The sequence below is a fragment of the Chenopodium album genome, chromosome 15 (genome assembly GCF_948465745.1).
Source record: "Chenopodium album chromosome 15, dcCheAlbu1.1, whole genome shotgun sequence".
Lineage (NCBI taxonomy): Eukaryota > Viridiplantae > Streptophyta > Magnoliopsida > Caryophyllales > Amaranthaceae > Chenopodium > Chenopodium album.
In genome coordinates this window covers 17,071,444-17,086,872 of record NC_137848.1, presented here as the reverse complement: position 1 = coordinate 17,086,872, position 15,429 = coordinate 17,071,444, and the positions used below count along the sequence as shown (strand labels likewise).

At 33.9% G+C, this 15,429-nt stretch overlaps 1 protein-coding gene across 1 annotated transcript; it reads right to left on the bottom strand.

Moving 5' to 3' along the window:
• Positions 1-7,419: 7,419 nt before the first annotated feature.
• On the bottom strand, positions 7,420-13,491 carry LOC145582015 (protein trichome birefringence-like 10). Its single transcript, XM_081639050.1, has 4 exons — positions 12,685-13,491; positions 10,328-10,717; positions 8,724-8,882; positions 7,420-8,126 (listed from the first exon to the last, which is right to left on the bottom strand). Exons 1-4 carry the CDS (start codon positions 13,161-13,163, stop codon positions 7,754-7,756), a joined length of 1,401 nt encoding a protein of 466 aa, XP_081495176.1. The 5' UTR covers positions 13,164-13,491; the 3' UTR covers positions 7,420-7,753.
• Positions 13,492-15,429: the final 1,938 nt, after the last annotated feature.

The following is a 15,429-nucleotide window of genomic DNA, read 5'->3' as shown; positions in this document are numbered from 1 at the left end:
AGTGGAGGTAGAAAACAAGGAGACTTGGGATGGTTCTTGGAGTCTCTAATGGCAATGTTCACACATGACCAAGGATCTGGGCTAACCATCATGTCTGACAGGCAAAAGGTTATTAGTTTGTGTAGGGAATAATTTCAAACATCCCACACTTGAGCCCCACTGTGATCATACACTTAAGCATGGTGGCGTCCTAAGGGAATGAAGCTAGAGCAAAAGAGTCGCCAACAAGTTTTAGGAACTTGTAAACCGTTCACAAAATGAAGGATACACCCCTTCACGATCCATAAGATTGCTAACTCCATAGTGGTCCTGAACCATGACTGGATATTCGGGGATGAAGGTACAAATCTAACCTAAAAGAAATTGAACCAGCCCTAAAATAGGCCTCTACTTTGTTCTTCTCATATTCATGTGCACTTTCTGACTAACATACAATCAATATATTAATCCTAAACCTATTTAATCTATGTTATTGTTGGTTGACTATTAATGCACAAACAAACCTATTATTGGCGAAAAATCATATTAGACTAAATAAAATTATTAATTATCTTATTAAGCGTGATTTCAAGTACAAATTCCCTTTAAACCTGCAAGAGAGGGCGTGATCAAGCAATAACAATAATATATTAAGCAACAATAATAATATTGATACAACAAATCATCATCAAAATAATCTCAATCTCATCAAAGCATAATAATAATAGCAAGATCCTAGGCATGATACTAACATGATTAATAAAAAATCATAGCATGTCACTAAGCATTAGTGATCAAAACTTTAGCCCTAACATGATACTAACATGATATAAGAAATAGGAAGCAACCTAATCATGATATTAGAAAACAATAAATAACATCCTAACATGATACTAGGAATTAAAATAATATTAACATGCTTTCTAAAGATATATAACAATAAAACTACTTACCTTGTTGCCTCGTATCTCTTTCTATCAAAATAATACACAGGTTAGTAACTTCAATGAAAATATTAAATCAAACAATTAATTTAAATAATTAAAATAAGGATTTGGGACCAAACCCTCAAAAATTATCAACCTTTCACGTCTAGGGCGAAGGCAACTTCAAGCTTGGCTAGGTGTGTCTAAGTCTCGTGATGGACGTATGGTGTATTTTGAAGAGGCAAGGTTTAGGAAGTCAAGAAAGAATAAGCTTTAACTTAGATAGAGAAGAGAATAGAATAAATGATGATGGTTGATGAATGTTGGTGATTGAAAACGGGGAATATCGACCCTATTTATAGAGAAAGAAGATCGTAAACGATAGAAAAGAGTCAGAATTTAAATCGGATTAAAATTCCTTTTATCGCGCGACGATAGATTTATCGCGTCGCGATGGCTCTATTGCGGCGCGATGAAGTCATCGCGGCGCAATAAGACAGTTTTTTGTGGATTTTGTTTTTATCATAACTTTTTATCCAGAAGTCGAAATAAGGCATATAATATGTCTTCGGAAAGATCTTGAAGTACAATTTCCAACCCAATTAGAATCAGATTAAAGTAATTTTTAGAATAAAAGATATGGCCGAAATAGTGGAAGGGTGTCAGTTTTGGATAAAGTTTCGTATTTCTTTCATATTTTTTTCGTTATAGCTCGGAATTAATATTATAATATATCATTGAAAATATAATTTCAAGAGATATCCAACCATCTAAGATTTGGATAAAAATTAGAACGTCATTAATTTCGAATAGAATTCGGACTTCCAAAAAGAGAAGTTTTATTCAATTTCAAACTCTTTAATCTTATCTTTTCAAAAAGGATAATTAAGATCTTTTAATAACTTATAGAAGATTCTAATTAATCCTAATTGGTTTAGGAATATAATTAAGATTAATGGACCCTCCACATGATCATTGGGTCGCACATCAAACTCGTTTAGACCCAGTTCAGTATTTTGACTATAACTTCCTCGTTATAACTCGGAACTGAGCTTATAATATATCGTTGGAAAGGTCTTTTCAAACCCCATCCAACTACACAATTACTGGACCCTTATTATGGACTATAATAAACTGTATTGGACGTTTTTCACAAATAGGATACGAAATGAATGATTTTTGAAAATAGAAATGAATTATTTTTATTAAAACATTTTAGAAAACAGAAGAATTCACGAGACTCTTCAACATTTCACCTTACTCGATATCAATGACGTGAAAAGTACTCATCACTTGGTTTGGTTTTTGGGGAGGCACAATCAGGTGTCTACAGTTTGTTTCTCTTCTAAGTATTTAAGTTCGGTTGTTAAGTACTCCTGCTGTATGTATTTGAGTGGCTAATGAGTTCAACTATGTTTGAAATTGGTAGGGTTTAATTGAAGCAGTGGATGATGTCATTCCCAAAGCAGAACAGAGGTTTTGTGTTAGGCATATTTGGGCCAACTTTAAGCTCAAATTTACTAGATCAACATTTAAGCAGCTATTTTGGAGTGCAGCCAAGGCTAACACTTATGTAAGTGGACTTGTTTCATCTGTTATTGGTATGCTTGTATATGCTCAGTTTTAGAATGGTTTTACATGCTAAGTTGTAGATTTCTTATGCATGTTAAGTTGTAGAATGACAGAACTTACCTAGTTGTAGAATGCTTTGACATGCTTAGGTTTATAATGGTTTTACATGCTTAGTTTTAGGTTGCTTGTACATGCTAAGTTTTAAATTGATAGAACATACTTAGTGTTAGAATGCACAGAACTTACTTAGGTCTAGAATGGTTTTACATGCTTAGTTTTATATTGCTTTTATATGCTAAGTTTTAGATTGGACTTGAATTCAATGCGTTCTTCTTGCACTGGGTGTTGTGTATGCTTTTATATGTCTACCTTTTATACAAGTAGTCCTGATGTTATTACATTGTAAATTGTCAGTTTGAGTATGAAATTGCCATGGAGTCTATCAAATTCCTTGATGAAGAAGCACATGAGTACTTAGTCAATATTCCTCCCATGCATTGGTGTAGATATGCATTTTCCACACATGTCAAGTCCAACATGTTGTTGAACAACATGTGTGAGACTTTCGATGCAGTAATTAGGCCTGCAAGAGATAAACCTATCCTCACCCAAATGGAATGGATGAGGAGGTATATAATGAATAGGATTAATGAAAAGTGGGAGGATTCCAAAACAATAACAAGCAACTTAGTGCCATATGTGAGGAATGTTCTGGGAAAAATAGATTTTGTGGCTAGGGGTTGTGTGGTTCAACCTTTAAGAGGGAATACATTTGAAGTACAGCTAAAGGATGACCAAGTTTTAGTTTATTTGGACAAAGAAACCTGCACTTGTTACCATTGGGAATTCACTGGCATTCCCTGTGTTCATGCTTATGCATGTATGTTGGATATGAGGGGTGACATAGAGGCTTATGTGGACCCATACTATACCATGGACAGATACAGGGCTGCTTATGAACCAGTTGTCCAACCAATGCCTGGTCCCAAGCACTGGGAGAAAATCAAAATGAGGGAACCACAACCTCCTACTTTTAAAGTGCAGCTAGGAAGACCAAAAATCAAGAAAAGGAATCTTGAGCCAAGGGAATGTTCTGCTACAGGTGGTCTATCTAGCACAACAAAGAGGAAGAAGCAATACAGCCACTGTGGAGGTTTTGGGCATTATGCTAAGACCTGCAAACTACCTGCAGCACCGAATACAGAGGTCAAAAGGGCAGCAGGCAGAACCCCCCCCCCCCGAACACTGCTTAGATGGTGGAGGAGAGGAAAAAGAAAGAGCTTAGGGCTGCAAAAAAGGTTACCCAAACTTCCTCTCACTTTGTTTCATCTTAAGTGTAAGTAATACATGACACTAACTTTTTTTTTTCTGTGGCTTTGTCATAGAGTGCAATTAGGGCAGGACCTAACAATATAGGCAACAAAAAGTTCCCTCAAGAACAAGAAGGTTGTCTGCCATTAAGTAAGCAGGCAGAGTTGGACTCAAGGAATGCAAGTTCAAGCCAGCCTAGCTCTAGTCAACCGAGCTCAAGTCAACCAACAACAAAGAAGAAGCCTCAACCCAAGACAAAAGCTCCTTCAACTCAGCCTGCAACACACGCAGTTCAGCAAATAGGTATTGTTACAAGGGCCAAGCTGCAAACCTTCAAGTTAAACCTGACTCAGTGAATTACTCATGTCTGATTACAAAAAAATTATGTCTGTTTAATGTATTTTGGTAGATTTTCTATGGCTTTGATTGCCATCTGAAATTTGAAAACTGTATTGTATGTTCTGCCTAGCTTTAAGTGCTAGTAAAGCAGTTTCAAGTCTTCATCTTTTGTCAAACTGTAGTTGAAGTGCTTACTTATCTTTTAAATGAAAAAAATTCAAGTGTTTCACATCTTTACCATGTTTACATCCTTTTCCATTGTTAAAGCATTTTTAAATTTGAAAACATAGTCAAGGCATAAAAAGGTTGATTGAAATACATGCTTATACCATTTAAACCAAACTCGTTAAAATTCAAGTCATTACAAAATATTTCAATTAATTAATACTACTTGCTATTAACCACCCCTAACCATTAAGAAAACTATAACCATCTACAAACTAATACAAATGGACATGCCAACCCAACAACAACAGTTAAATGAAGTCATGTTCCCTGCACTGCACTCCCTGTTCATTCTCTTCCTGTTACCTCTTAAGGCTTTGCATCTAATCTTCAAATTATCAACTTCATCAACTTCCCTATTCAATTCATTCACTTCACCCTTTAACAGCTTCTTATCCAACAACAGGTTCTTGATTACCCCTGTTTGCCAATCTGTCCAGTCAGGTTGATCAACCCATTCCAAAGCTTTGCAGCCCCTTGTTTCTGTGATTGGATAAAAAATACTTACAAGCTCTGAACTTCCTCCCTGGATCCTCCCTTGTCCAGCTAGTCAGCTTTCCCGTTGGCACACCACATTGACATTTCTTTTCCTTAGAAGGGGAAGAGCTAATAAACGAAATAATTTGCATCAATTTTAGAACAACAATTACATACACAGGTTTGTACATCAAGGAATTAACATTGTCATCAACAATTTTCAATTTTAATTAACTAATACGAAAAGCCCCAATTTTCAATTTGTGATAAACCCTAGTTTTGTAATTGGGCAATTATATGCATATATAACATAATCTAACCATCAATTCAAGTACAAAACAATTGTAATTAATAAACCAAATGAATTTATAACATAATTAACAAACAATTGAACTAAAATTCCCCAATTTGATTACACATAATTCGTTGCAATCGTATCAACCCACATACCTGTTTCAGCAGCTTTAATCTGTTCCACGAACTAAAATCAATCAATTAATTCAGTTTTTTTTTATGCAATCAATTTTTGATTATACTAAATTAAACCAAAGATTTGGTTAAAATAGGGGGTAATTGGGGAGAATCGTGCTTATATAGAGAGATTTAAAAAATTTATCCGTTGGAGTGGGCCCCAGCAACAGTTCCGTTAACGGATCTAAGATTTTGGTGGTAATTTCAAAATTTTAATTTTTTATGTGGTGTTAAAATAAATTTTTTTTCTATGGAGGTGTTAAAACCATTTTCACGCTTTTGTCTGGTGTTAAAATCTAAAATTTCCTAATTCTAAGTATAGCTCTTTTAAAAACATACATAAGCATTGCTTATTAATTTCATGCTTCCTTGATACTTGGAAATAAAACATGCTTCCATGATCCACATATATTCAACTTGTATCATGTTTCAAATATCATATTCACATGCTTGCATAATAATTCATGTTCAGCCAACATCAATTCCAAGCATATAATCAACTAAACATGCTACTAATAATCCATCATTTCAATCATAATTCACAATCCTGACATGATACTACACATACACAAATATTCTTGTGCACATACGTACCTTGAAAATCGCCTTAAATCGGCCACACTTGCTAGAAATCACTTAGCTCGAAACTTCCTACAATTAAAAATACGTAACTATAATTAATCCACTATTTTCACAAATTTCCAGCAACTATAATACTATTTAAACCATATTAATCAACCCCTTTTAATGACATAAAAGCAATAAAACCTTTTCTTTAAGTGGGTACTTCAAATCCTTTAAAAAAGACTTAGTTTTCAGGACTTAAATAAAATTTCAGCATACTTATTTAGTATAAAACATCACTTTTAGACTAGGAAATCATATATAAATCATTAAAACCTTTTTCCCTTTTATGGGTAATCAAACTCTAACTCAATAATTAAAAAGTAGTGTGTATAATTAAATTTTCAGTATTAAATTAAAGGATTTAAACTCATCAAAAACATGATTAGACCATGAATTAATCAATAACAACAACCTAGCCTCAATCCCTAACCAATTATACAAAATCCCCAATTTCTAGGGTTTATAATTTGGGATTTTTGATTAAATAAAAATCTGAAATTTATATTAATAAATTAGCAACATCAAAATCCAAAAATCAATACCAAAACATAACAAAAATATGTCTTTAAAACAATAAATAAATAGAATTAATTTTAGGAATAAAAAGAGTTTTTTTTATATATACACAAACCGCAAAAAAAGAAGAGAGGAGGAGAGAGAGACGACGCCGGCTGGGCTATCGGCGTTGCCGCTGTCGCCGGTAGTGGTGGTGGCACCGGTGGTGATGGCCTGAGTGAAGGAGGAAGGAGGAGGAAGAAGAGGCATGGGAAAAATAGGGGAAAAGAAGAAGAAAAAGAAAGGAAAAATAAGGAGAAAATAAAGAGAAAACCTTTGAACCTTTTTTGTGAAATATGACAATTATGAAACTTGTGTGGAAAATCTTGAGGTTTTAAGGTATTTTTAGTTTTATACTTCCCTTTTAAAAACAAAACTAATATTTACAATTTTACCATTACTAATTCCTACTGCCTCTCAAATTTTCACTAAGGCCAACTTATTGGGCCCCTAAATTCCCAATAAGCTGGTTCACTCATTTAAATAGAATTAACCCAATTAAAAATACTTTTGTTGCCTCAATTTATGATCCATTTAATTTATACACACTTACAATTTATTTAAATAAATAATTTCTTTTCAAAATGAAATAAATCATTTTAATAAATAAAACAATTAATTTATACATAAAAAAAATATAATTAAAATATGAGTATTACATAACACCACAAAAAAAAACACAAAAATGGCTTTTAACACTACCAAAAAAAAAAAACCTAAAATTCGTTAAGTGGTGGTGTTAAAATAAAAGAGTTTTAACTATTTTGGTGTTTTTTTTGTGGTTTTAAAATTCAAATTTTCCTCACTAGAAACAGTTTCTAGAAAAATCACATTTATGAATACAATTTGTTTTATATAAGCTTGGCCAAACAAACCCTTTATTATTGTAAAACATAATCAATGGAAGGGAAATAAATAATATAAAAATAACAAAGACTAACAAAAATTATTTATTTAGACTTGGAACTTTGGAATTGGGAGGAAATTCCTATAAATATTACATAAAATTATGCTATATATAAATGGCATTTGCAAATGGAAGCACCTTTTGCTCTCCTCCAAATCCACAAAAAATGAAATAGAAGATGAGTTGTTTCCTTCGTTCTGTATAATTAACCATATATTCACAAATCAGATTACCCTTTAAAATGACAAGTCTTCTTTGCATCTACCACTCACTGGTTGTAATTTCTTGCAAAGAACCTCCAACACAATATGCATTATGTTAGCTGTAATTTTTACTATCAAAGTCTGCACAAACCAATCACATTTCAAACGGCCTGTGTTTGAGAAGTCGAATTTGATGTCTTAGAACTACGTCTAATTAGCAAAACAAAAAGCAGCTCATTCCAAGAGTCGGGAACCCCAGGTAGGCACCAATGACTGCAATCCTGCCGATGGATTGATGCTGGACCAGCACCAGGACCCAGGTAGTACAACGACAAGTGACCATCCTTTCTGCGAGAAGACATAACTGTAATGTTCAACATGCTTATGTCCCTAAGTATAGGATTGTTACTGTGAGATCCCAATACTTCTGCAGCTATGTTGAGTTTTGACCATGTTTGAGATGAGACAAGAGACTCCCCGAGCTCTGGGAGGTTTTCCATGTGACAGCTTCCGCCACTTCTCCAATCACCACCTCTGCCAGCCACAAATGTCATCAACTTATTGATAAAGTTCATTTCAATGCAGAATAGATAGCCAATCTTATTTTTACTTATTTTAGATCTAATAAGTTCAAACAATATGATTTTGGGGTTAACAAGTCTTGAGAAAATTTGTTCAGCACTTAAAAGTTCAAATGATCTAATTTTAGGACTAATAAGTTTATATAAGCTCAACCCTTCTTGGTAATTTTAGGACTAATTTTAGGACTGTGTGCAGTATTAAGGTAACATGGACAAGGTCAGGGTATTATTATAATGACATGAGTATTTCTGAAGTATTTGGGAGTATAGCTAAAGGATACACCATATCCTAAGCAAAAAGATCAAAAAAAAGGTAAAAGGCCTTTCTTTTACATGAAGATACCAAGTTAATTGAGCCAATAATAATGCTTCAATTATAAGAATCAACTTTAAGCTTAACCTGTTCACCTAAAGGTACTCGAGAGTCAGAGGATACAATGGAAGGAGCGGATCAAACATAAACTATACCCAAAGTCAGAGCTTGTTTAACTACAGTTTGAGCAGCAAAATAATATAATGGTCAAAGAAGATCGAACAGAAAATTACAAACCTGAAATGTACAGGAGCATAGGTGCGAAAGAAGACCTGTGTCTTACTAGTATCTACCTCTCTGTCTATCCAGTCGAGCACAGTCTCTAGTGATCTGCGGTATGCGTTATCTTCTGTGATATTCATATTTACTTCTACCCCAATTTGAAAGTAGCAACCCCTGCCGACAAAAATACATTCCCAACGGTCAGCTCTTGCATAATAAGAATTCAGAGAACATGTAATCTTGGGAGCTTCACAAGTATAGCAGGAAAATGAAAAGGGTTAAAAATGAAAATTATGTCCCATTATACAATAAATTAATTGCTTTCCTTCAGCTTGCTGCACGGAATTAAATGATTCCATTTTCACATAGTTAAAAAGTTTCAAAATTGGTGCATAGGGTGAAGCAACTTATTCAGACACACTAATAAATAAGTAGCAGTTCACATCTTCCTAAATATTCCCATTGAGTTATGTAGCAAAATTGCACCAAGACATATACACGAACTGCCTAATTCATCCTCAATTAAGCAAGCGTCCAAGTAATGAAACCGACAAATCCCTTGCCGACCATGGTACTGGGAGTTACAATGCCGTTAGAATAGCAGCTCAATGTCATCAGTCCATGACTGGCAGAAACACAATTTGGTGCCAAATATTCCAAAAGAGCAATGCATGTGGTCTGAGCAACACATCAATATTATAAACCAGATACAGATTCTGTTCATTCCTTGATAATTTTTTTATTGGAATTATCATGCCCATATATATGTCAAAGGAAAAGTTATAAAGAGTATAGGGAGGAAAAAATTATGCGAAGGGAGCGAAAGAAATTAAAGTAATATTTACAGCAAACAGTGGTTCTAGAATACAGAGATTACTAAACTATACTAGCAATTCAGAAAGATTCCCTGACATTTTATTCCTATACTACTACTACTACCTTAAGATAATAAAGAGTTTCAAGTAGTCTCATCGAAATACTCGATTTTAAGTTTTAACAAGTACGGAGTAATAAATACAAATAAAACAATCACATGTGGAAGAAAGGTGATTATAAAGTATAAATTGGGAAGGGGGAGGGGGTGGGGGTGGGTATCAGGGGGAAGATACAAAAGATGTCAAGATACGGTGCAGGGTAACAGCAAACAAGATAAAAGTTAAGAGGATGGATTAGAACGGCTGAAATCTTTAGAAAACTATTTTTACATACTATTATCAGTTCAAATTTAATAGTCACATCGATTTTGATTTGATAATTTGAAAAAATTCCTGTTTCAAAATGAAATAATCGGAAGAAGACTATGGAGTACTATTATTAAAAGTATATGAGGGTGTAAGGCAACTATTCAGTTCCAGAAATAGTACTTATTCTAGCTTTTGGACTTTTGGTGCTAAGATATTGACTTTACCTATTCCAGTTGATGCAATTAGAGACCATGTGATGCAGGGGAAGTGTAAACTAGAATCAGTAACATAAATATTGAGTTGTCAAATGTTTAAAAAAAAAAAAAAAAAAAAAAAAGAAAAAAAAAAAGAAATGGTGCGAAGCTAGACATAAGACTAGCAAAGCAAAACTCAAATGCAAGGTCAGATATCTAATGATCATGAGTTGTCAATTACCCTCTAATAGTCTTCTCATAGTTCCACCAGTGTCCTGTATTGAAGACAAGAACATCAGCACCCTTCCACCTCCCAGCATTCCAGTCCATTTGATCTAATTTTAAAGTAGACCTGACCTTTTCTGGTGCTCCTGCAGGGGGGCGTCCTTGCAATACGAGAAAAGGAGACCGATAATACTCCACTGTGCAATTATAGTCTTCAAACTTGAAAATCAAAAAGCCTTTGTGCTTTGTTATAGGATTTCCATTCACTTCATATATTGATTTCTGATCAGAAACTGCAGAAGCAAGCATACAAAGAAGCGATTCCCATTGGTTCCTTCCAATAGAGTCTCCCACAAATACAACGCGTTTGTTCCTTAATTTTTCCAACATCAATATTGCATCAAATCTGATAATGGTGATAAGCCAAGAGAAGTCATTGATCAGAATTCAATTCCATATATAACAACAAAAAAGGATAGTAGAAATATGAAAGATCTGGAAATCTTGAACTTAATCAACATTGATAAAGTTCACTTCAATGCAGAATAGATAGCCAATCTTATTTTTACTTATTTTAGATCTAATAAGTTCAAACAATATGAGTTTGGGGTTAACGAGTCTTAGAGAAAATTTGTTCAGCACTTAAAAGTTCAAATGATCTAATTTTAGGACTAATAAGTTTATATAAGCTCAACCCTTCTTCTCCCCCCCCCCCCCCCCCCCCCCTCTCTCCCCTTCCCAACTTTATTTTCATTTATCTTGACTTTAATAAGACATAATAATATACTCCCAAGATTAATATAAAATACAATAACTTCGAGTCTAAATAGTCCATATGCAGTAAGTTCAGTAGTAGTAGATTTAAATAAGTTTAGATAAATAGACTAAAAATTTAGAGCTAATAAATTCAAATAAGATGAGTAAAATTCAAGTAAAGCAAACACTACTTAGTAATTTAATATCCACCATCTAAATGTCTAATAATCAAATTACATAAAGAAAACTAACCCCTCTTTGACGTGAATTTAAAAGGAAAAAACAAGGGCATTTTGCAAATTAGTTGTAGATAAAAAAAAATAAAAATTAATGTGGCTCGTGAGCTAAAAAAAAAAGTTAGAAAAAATGTCAAAATTGTGAGAGATAAAAGTATGATAGCCTAAGTGCACTAGGAAGGATGATATCAAAAATAATTGGCAATGCAATTTAATCCATTTCAATGTACACCTATATAAATAATTGACATTTTACCAACTTTTAACCAACAATGTCTAGCCTAATGGTCAAGACCAAGGCCTATGTGCCATCTATGGAAAAAAAAAAAAACAAAACTCTTTATTGCATACACTTCTCATTCAAGTACATCCAACTACAAGGAAACTACTAGCAAAAATTCGAAAAATCAATCACTATAAACTTGCCATATAAATAGAAGTATATATCCTACAAACAACAAAGCAACACAATAAGAAACAAAGACATTAATAAGGAGCCATTATGGTAGTTGGCGAGATCAAATCGTATTAGTAAAAAAACACATAAAAAGAAGAGAGTACACATTTTTTGATCCCAGCAAAATACACCAACCGACCCACATTAGGCAATTTAAGCATTTCCTATATTATTGGTGGTTGTTTATGCCTTTATGGACCAACTTAAAGATAATAACAAAATTAAAGAAAAGTTAATCCAACTAAAACAGAATTGAATTTCGTAGTTCAACGTTTTCCCTCATGGTGCTCAACTTTAAAAATCAAATTAATCATAAATCAAACACAACATTTTCATTTAATCGACAAAAAAACAACATAAAAAGTTGTATATGAGTGTATTATGCTTAGTCACCTCAAATTAAATAAAAGTCACCGTTGTTAAAGTGCAACATTCTATACCAAATGTCTTGAAATATAGAAATGACAAAAAATAAAATGTGCATACCATGAGTACATTGTACACAACACATAGTCACCCCTAAGTCACATACACTCTCCCCATTTTTTTGTCGCAAATTTATAGAGACTTAGGGTATGTTCTATTCCCCTTATTTTCACTTATTTCAGGTGTAATAAGTTTATATAAATTTAGCTCAAGTTTAATAAGTTTTAATAAAGGTAACCAAGTATAAATTACAATTAAAATAAGTTTTAATAAGCTCTAATAAATTCTGATAAGTCAGATGAATTAAGATAAGTTCAGATCACTGGAAATCGAAGTGAATAGAACACACCATAAACTTATAAAGCAACATACAATACACCTGTTGCACACGAGATATCATAAAAATGAGAAGCACGCAACACATTTCGAAACCAACCATTAAAAAGCAGCAAACATAAAGTTAAACACAACCCAAAAAAACAGGAACAAAAGATATACCTTGGTAAATTGCAAAGTTTAGGCTGCCAACGCCACTTGGTATAAAAATTATCAGGTCGACCACTCTCAGAACACCTAAACCCAAAATCCATAAACTCGCAATTTTTTGATTCATACAATGGATAACTCTCATCCCACACCCAATCACCATCAAACACGTCACATTCATCACCCTTTTCACTCAAAAATTCAACCCTTTTCTTAATATTCGCAGCAGAAACACCAGCAAATTCATCATATTGCAACCACTGAAACCTCTGTGATTTAAACGGAAAATTCAACCCTCTTCCAAAAACTCTGTAATCTAAGTAATAGTAACAACATATAATAACTCCCACTGTTACAAATAAGAACCCTGTAATTCTTAATGAAGGCTCAAAGAATCTGAAACGTTTCAACTTTTTTGATAAATTGTCTATGTAATATGGGTGATTAATTTGGTGGGTGTTAATTTGTTCTTGAGAATGAAGGTTGGACATTATTAAGAGGGTGAAATAAGGTGATTTGGGGAAGTGGGGTATTGAAAGAAAGCTGCATTAATGGAGTTTAAATGAAGGAAAATACTAGTAAGAAAAAAATGGGGGAAATAAAAGTAATGGAGAAGGATTTAGAAGGAAGGTAGAATAGAGTATGAGTATTGGGAGTTAGGAAAGAGAAAATAAAGAGACATGGGTATTAGCAAAGCAAAGTAGTATTCATGGCGGTTACTGAACTTGCCCTTTTGGGGGTTTTTTAAAAGGAGTGGGAGGGAGATGAATGTTTGGTTACGAAATGATTAGTTTTGGGGTTTGTGAGTGGAATGAATGGAAATTGTGTGATTGTGAGTTTTTGTTTCAAGAAAGGGACTTCGTCGGTCGTTATTTAAATAAATTTTCTTAATTATTTTAAGATGATCTATGTGACTTTTTATAGAGTACTCTCTAATTCTCCCTATGATCTTGTGATCTTATTTACTCTTTTTATACAATTACTTTTGCATGCCCCCGCTTTATAATAATTTTATTGTACATCGAACATTTTTGCGAAAAGTGACCCTTTTTTTTTTACAAAAGTAACCCTTTTATTATAAAAGTGACCCATATTTTCACAAAAGTGACCCTTTTTTCACAAAAGTGACTCTTTTTTTTCACAAAAACAGAGTATCAAAATAAATAAAATAAACACAAAATGCAAAAGTTAACCCAATGCCTCTACTTTCATCCCGTATTTTTATCTCTCCTCAAAACTAAACATTTCCACCATTAACAAACCTTCAAATTCTCTCTCCGCTAGCAACGCCGATAGCGCTGAAACCATCGCCGATTCCACCATTTCTGACCATCTCACCGAGCAAAGCGACGACGATGACGATGACGACGACTATGCACTTCAAGCTTATTAACTGCGAAATTCCATTAAATAACAAAAATCAATAAATGAAAAAGGCAAAAACCTTTGAATCTCAAAATCAATAAAGATAAATCATGGAAGGAAATGAACTGCAGCAAAAAAGAAGAGAAGAGGAAGTAAGAGTGGAGAGAGAAAGTGAAAGAAGAAAGCACTCAAAGAAGATGAGGATCCAGAAAATGAAAAAGATAGGAAGAAGGTGCTCAGGTGCGAGTCCAAAGAAGCTGATTTACAAAAATTAAATATAGTAAACCGGATTTTAATAAATTTTTGTGCTTTTTAAATGACTTGGGGAGTTTTATCGGCTTATAGTGTGTTTTTTTCAGCTTAAATAAAATAAGTTTAAAGTCTAGTAATAAGATTAGATAAATTATAATAAGTTTAATCAGATTTAATAAGTTCTAAGTTCTAATAAGTCATTAAGTCTTATGCCAAAAATTTAATTGTTCGCAGTTAATGTAATCTTATTTGCTCTTTTTATTTGACTTAGGGTGTGTTTTTTTTACAAAATTGGACATGAACATATCTGAACTAAACTTAATTGAACTTATTAGACTCATTGAATTTATTTGACTTTATTAAGCTTATTAGACGTTATTGAACTTATAAAAACTGATTGGACTTAATAAACCTTATTGAAACTTATTGGGCCTCATTGGATCTTATTATTATTGTCGGTGCCCTAAATTGCTGAAAGGAATGGTGTCCTTCGAATATGTGTATTATTCCGATAGAGGGTTCAGAATTATTAGAAAGCTAATTATTCAGTGAGCTCATGTGATTGGAATGCCTGGGTGGAGGCCGCTTCCGATCAGTAATATTAACGTATAATTAATATTACAGCTTAATCTTGACTGAACCCTTCGAGTCACACCCAAGAAACTAACGAACCGACGCGAAGAATTAATTCGGAAGGAATTAATGAGTCGCCCGAGTAATTAATATTTAGAAGTCGGAAATTCGAGCTTGGAGCGTCGGAAGTCGAGTCGAAAATAATAAAAGACGAGACGAGAAAATTACTAATTAATCAACAAAATTACCAAAATACCCCTAGCATCGGAATGCCCCGATCAAACCGAGTGCTAGGGGCATATGGCCTAGCAAGGTGGCTAGCAAACGCACCAAGCCGAGCCTAGGCTGGTTGTGCGTGCTAGCGCACCTTGGCTAGCTAGGCTGGCCAGCAGCCCGCACATATGTGTGTGGCATGCTAGCAGGCCTTGGCCAGCAGCCCGTACAAATGTGCATGACTTGCTAGCAGCAGGTCTGGCCAGCAGTCCGCACAAATGTGTGAGGCGTGCTAGCAGCCTGCACATATGTGCGTGGCTTGCTACCAGCAGGCCACGGCCAAGCAGCCCGCAC

Excerpts from the sequence above, each read along its gene's own strand:
- LOC145582015 (XM_081639050.1), bottom strand. The coding sequence starts at position 13,163 with ATGTCCAACCTTCATTCTCAAGAACAAATTAACACCCACCAAATTAAT. Across the intron at positions 10,718-12,684 it reads AAACTTTGCAATTTACCAAG|ATTTGATGCAATATTGATGT; the intron begins GTATATCTTTTG and ends CACCATTATCAG. Across the intron at positions 8,127-8,723 it reads TATGCTCCTGTACATTTCAG|AGGTGGTGATTGGAGAAGTG; the intron begins GTTTGTAATTTT and ends TGTGGCTGGCAG.